The sequence below is a fragment of the Poecilia latipinna genome, unplaced genomic scaffold (assembly GCF_001443285.1).
Source record: "Poecilia latipinna isolate Pla-1442-1.1 unplaced genomic scaffold, P_latipinna-1.0 Scaffold5282, whole genome shotgun sequence".
In the NCBI taxonomy this organism is placed as follows: domain Eukaryota; kingdom Metazoa; phylum Chordata; class Actinopteri; order Cyprinodontiformes; family Poeciliidae; genus Poecilia; species Poecilia latipinna.
Genome location: NW_015117898.1, coordinates 1 through 5,180, shown reverse-complemented (window position 1 = coordinate 5,180; position 5,180 = coordinate 1). Strand labels below are relative to the sequence as shown.

At 39.8% G+C, this 5,180-nt stretch overlaps 1 protein-coding gene across 1 annotated transcript in view; it reads right to left on the bottom strand.

The window, feature by feature from the left end:
- The window catches only part of LOC106943412 (uncharacterized), a 10,527-nt gene extending 7,298 nt beyond the window's left edge, over positions 1–3,229 (bottom strand). The window contains exons 1-5 of the mRNA XM_015026728.1: positions 3,102–3,229; positions 2,248–2,583; positions 1,219–1,542; positions 826–966; positions 166–270 (exon numbers count right to left, since the gene is read on the bottom strand). Of these exons, the coding sequence (XP_014882214.1) occupies positions 166–270; positions 826–966; positions 1,219–1,542; positions 2,248–2,583; positions 3,102–3,141 (946 nt within the window). The 5' untranslated portion in view covers positions 3,142–3,229. The remainder of the gene's footprint in view (positions 1–165; positions 271–825; positions 967–1,218; positions 1,543–2,247; positions 2,584–3,101) is intronic.
- Between the last annotated feature and the right edge of the window lie 1,951 nt (positions 3,230–5,180).

Sequence of the window (5,180 nt, the reverse complement as noted above, 5' to 3'; positions counted from 1 at the left end):
TCTCTGTGTGTGTGTGTCTCTGTGTGTGTGTGTGTCTCTGTGTGTGTGTGTGTCTCTGTGTGTGTGTGTGTCTCTGTGTGTGTGTGTGTCTCTGTGTGTGTGTGTCTCTGTGTGTGTGTGTGTGTCTCTGTGTGTGTGTGTGTCTCTTTGTGTGTGTGGTCTTGCCTGTCTGAGCTTCAGCAGTTGTTGTCGTTTTTCTCCAGTACAGCAGCAGACCCAGAGCTATGATGACGATGATGAAGGGCGGACTCAGGACCATCAGCAGAACGTCTGCAGAGAGAAGATCTGGTTGGTTTGGTGGAACCTGCTGCTGCTATTTCAGACCAACAGCGCCCCCTAGGTGCTCTCAGGTCTTAGGACTGAATAAATTTTTTCAATAAAATTAGCTTGGGCTGAAATGATTAATCATATTAATTGTGATTAATCGATTATTTAAATAATTGTCAACCAATTTATTAATTAAAAACACATTCAGAGCAGTAATTATGATACAACAGTACAGAAATATATTCATTTTGCATTGAAGATAAAAACATCTTTGTTTATAAATAGGCTTTAGCTTCTGGTTCAGATTTACTACAGGAATGTTATCATTAAATGATAATTAAATGGTCATTTTCTTATTTAAAAAAGGAATTGAATTATTTGTTTATTTGCATCATTTAATTAGAGTCTGGATTATTAAGATGAAATTACGGTGGAAAGAAATCAGCCACTGACCTTTAAAGGCAGATTTCTGATAAAAGGCAACAAAACATTCATCATTACTTTGAATAAGTCATACATGTATTTACACCAATATCACAAACAGCCTCTACATCTTACTGCTGTTGGACTGAGAGTCGGCTGCTCTCTGCATCCCCTGACAGAGACTGCTGGTTTCTGAGGAAACTGCAGGAGAGAAACTTTCTGAAGTGGAGCTGAAACTCTGCGTGGCTGTTGGTGTGAAGGTTGATGGATCAGGTACTGGAAAATAATCCGAGAAAACCTGCATTTAATCGAAGGAGCCACAAACAGAAGCAACAAAATAAAGAACAGCCTGGAAAATTAGAATAACTGGCAGTTTGGTCCAGGCCCCCTGGAGGAAGTCCAGGTTAGGCTTCCCAGCAAACATCGTCCCTCAGACGTTTCCTCATATTTTAAGACATAAACCCTAAAAAGGACCCAATAGAAGATTCCAGTAGAAATATTCACAAGATCATATTTTCAAAAACTCACCATCAGTGACGGTGATGCTGAAGTCTCTGTCTAGATCTGATCGAATCGCTCTGTCCAGTTTGCATCGGTACCGACCGGAGTCAGACTGGGTCAGCTGTGTGATGGTCACCAACAGAACGGCTGAATTTCGTCTTTTTTCATATTCAATGCCGTACCTGCCTCTGTCAGCTCTGACTGCATCAGTCTGAACAAGAACTTCATCTGATCCACATCCTCCTCTGCAGAACAGTCGTTTCCATCCAGAGTCTTCAAAGAAACAGGCAACTGTCAGAGAGCTGCCAGCGTCTCTGTGGAGGTCAGGAACTTTGTTTCCATCCAGCAGAGCTGATAAAATAATCACCAATCAATAATCATCAGTTACTTTCTGATCTCAGCATGATAATCTGATCACATGAATCCCAGTTCATTAGAGTCTCAGTCATCTGGGTCTGATAATCATCTGAACTTCTCTTGTTCACAACCATGAAGCTTTTTACATGGGAGGTCAAACATCTTCAAGAAAACAGAGAAATCATCCATTTGTTTCTTCTGAAGCTCTTAGGATTAACTCCAGTTTTACCACAGCTAAACTGGGAACTGCCCAGTTCAACCAGCCTGTAACTGGACCAGTTGATCACACAGAAAATCCATCAGAATTCACTGATTCATCATCTCATTCTATAAGGGTTTGTAGTTGAACCTGCTTTGAAAATGTGGAGGATTAAAAGCAACTGATTTTTTTAACAACTTTTATTTCAGAGAAAAAAAACTAAAAAGAACAAATTAAGACACAAACATGGCCACAACCATCCAAAACCAAGATCAAGGTTTATGTAATGTGATTGACTGAAACACTAATGGTGGGCTAATCTGTAATGTTTTCAGCAAATGAGCAAAAACCCAAATGTGTGTTGGCTGATTTGAATTTCACAGATTTAAATAATTTATGTTCCCCAGAAAAGTTGAACAAATTTCCCAAAAGCTGCTGGTCAGTCAGAGCAGCAGGATGCAGGCAGGGCAGCACCAGGTTTCAGTTCGTCAGAGACTCACCGTCTACGACGACGAGTCTGAAGTCCAGGAATGAATCTGATGATGGAGAATCTTCCAAACCACATTGGTACCGACCGGCGTCGGACCGGGTCAGCTCTAAGATGCTCACTTGCAGAACCGGGAAAGTTCTGGAAGCTTCCCTTTCATATTCAGTTCTGTATCGTCCGATCTGAGCTGCGTCATCACTCGTTCTGATCAGGATGTTTCCTCCTTCACAGGTTTCCCTGCAGAATAACTTTATTTTTCCAGATGAGAGAAAGCTGCATGGAAAAGTTATGTTTCCTCCAGAAACTCCATAATGTGTTCCAACAGATCTGGTGCTTCTGACCTGCAAGGCTGCAGAAAATAACTGTTAATATCAGATCTTCCAGTAGGACAACATGCTCTGCTTCACACATGTTCCTTTTCTTGGAAATAAAGAATTTGTTCAGATCACATCAGTTCAACATGCTGTAGTTAAAATGTTCAAAGCAGAGAAATCATTCTCTCATAGACCAAAACAGGATGTTTAAGCTGCTAAATGAATCAAAAGTTATTTTTTACCAGCTGCTGGTTTCATAAATCTGTAATTCTTACTTTTTAAAAACTTTTCTAAACACAATGTTTATAGCTATGATTTTGCTTTTAACCAAAGGGACTGAAAAATGATGATCTAACAATTTCAGCTAATATCAAAGGTAACAACAAGCAGCTGAAATGAAGTAAATTATTAAACTGAACTTTAAGTTTTATTCTCTTAAAACTTTAATAATACAAACTGAAGATCCTCAAATTCAGTCCAGATCAGTTTCAGTGTAAAGTCTCCATCTCCTAACATTTACAGAAAGAACCAAACATTTTTCTGTTGGACTCACAGAAGAAGATCAGGCAGAACAAACTGTGATGGACCTTCATGCTGAGGCGCCGATGGTTTCCTGTCTCTCTTCACACGTTACGATTCTTCAATCAAACACCTTCCTCCTTTGATCATTACACTCTTCCTCTTTTCTGATCCGTGTTGCTGTACTTTAACCTCATATTCCAAACTGAAAACTGCCAGCAGGGGTCGCTATACAGCCACATCTTTAATGACAAAGAGCTGCTTCTGGAGACAAATTGAGATAAAATTCAGGTTGGGTTTGGTTTCGCCTCTTGGTCCGTCATCCCAGACCTCCACCCATGTGTGGTGCTGCATGTGTTGGGGAGGAGAGACGAGCCGCTAAATGGCCGTTTTCCAGCATCAACCATCGCCTCTCTTTAGACTGGGAAAGTGCCAGTTAACTTTCTCTTTAGTGCTATGAAATATTTGAAAAGGGAAATTAAAACCACGAAGAAAGAAGAAGTGAAAACCACCATTTATGGTTTCTTAGTAACATAATAAAATAGAAATATCTTTATTGTTCCACAATGGGGAATTTTCTATGGATCAAAAACCAATAATTCATATAAAGATAGAAAAATACAATATATAAAAATAGAATAAAAAATAAACACATATTGAAGAGCAGGGGAAAACATTCAACATAAATATTATGTAGTTATAAAAATAATGTACTCCGGTCCAAAGGAATGTGCAACTGAGTTGATTAATTTAAAAATGTACAAAATGTCCGTGTTTGTCTGAGCATTAAAAAGGCAGATTTAAGTAAAAACTAACAGTGTTATTCAGAATGAACAGTGAAAATACCAGCAGGGATGTAAACCCTGGGAGCAGAGACGGTTCTGGACTCCAACAGGTTCATCCTTCATCAGTGACGTCCGCCATCTTTACTGTGGGACAGGAAGAGCCCGACCAAACCAGGACCCACCAAGCGACGCTGTGAGGCTTCAATGATGCAGCAAAGATAAATCTGATGAGTTAGACTCAGTGGCAGCACAATGGTTTAGGACCCACTGGGTACGGCGCCGGCTCGTCTGACCCAAAGCTGTTAATACCATACCATACCATACCAACTTTATTTATAAAGCACTTTAAAACAACCACAGTTGATACAAAGTGCTGTACAATTTAAGAACACAACATAATAAAAGTAATTTAAAAACAGTTTAAAAACAAAAACATACAATTTAAAACTAAATCCCACTGGTGTTGAAAGCTAAGTAAAATAGATGGGTTTTAAGACGAGCTTTAAAAGTCAAAATGTCAAAATGCCTCTTGTAACTTTAGTTACAGGTCTCAGACATGTTGACCTTATAAACCACAGAACCACGAAGGTTCTGCAGGAGGAAGTGAAACTCTCAGAGGGGATGTGCCACCAGGACAGGTTCTGTCTGCTGCAGTAAAGATCCATCTGGCTGGATGGCAGCTGGGACGTCTGAGGCGATAAAAACGGCTCAGTGTCGCTCCCTTGTGGTCGGACAGAACTCAGCTGTAAAAGTCCATCAGCCTGCAGACTCAGCCTGATGCACTGAAGTCACAGCTTCAGTGCATCATTCTGCACAATATAACTTTATGTTGTAACAAAGCAGGTTACCCAGACAAACAAGTAGATCAGACTAAACCTGAGTAATCAGTGACTAACCACAGCTACAGTCAACCATCCCCAGACAGACAGTTATTATAGTAGAAAGTACCTGGTGAGAGCAACACAAGTCTATTACATGAGCTCACCTAAATCACCAAAAGATGCTTAAAAATCTCAGTAACTAATAAACATTGGACAACAAACTATACACTGATAGAAAAACTCAAAGGGTCATTTCTTCCCAGAGAACAGGCAGACGCTCTAGCACCACCTAGTGTCTGTCTGTGCACATTGCTGTCATCATCATAATGCATTAAACTGCAGCGATTTTATAGACAGGAGTTAGAATATCTGTTTTTCTTTTTGATCATAAAGGTAAAAAACAAAAATAAAAGCAAAACTGATAAACTAGAACAACCTACAGGTTTCCTACCTTGTAACTCAGAGGACTCTGACATTAGTTCAAGCTGATCAGACCAACAAAGACAT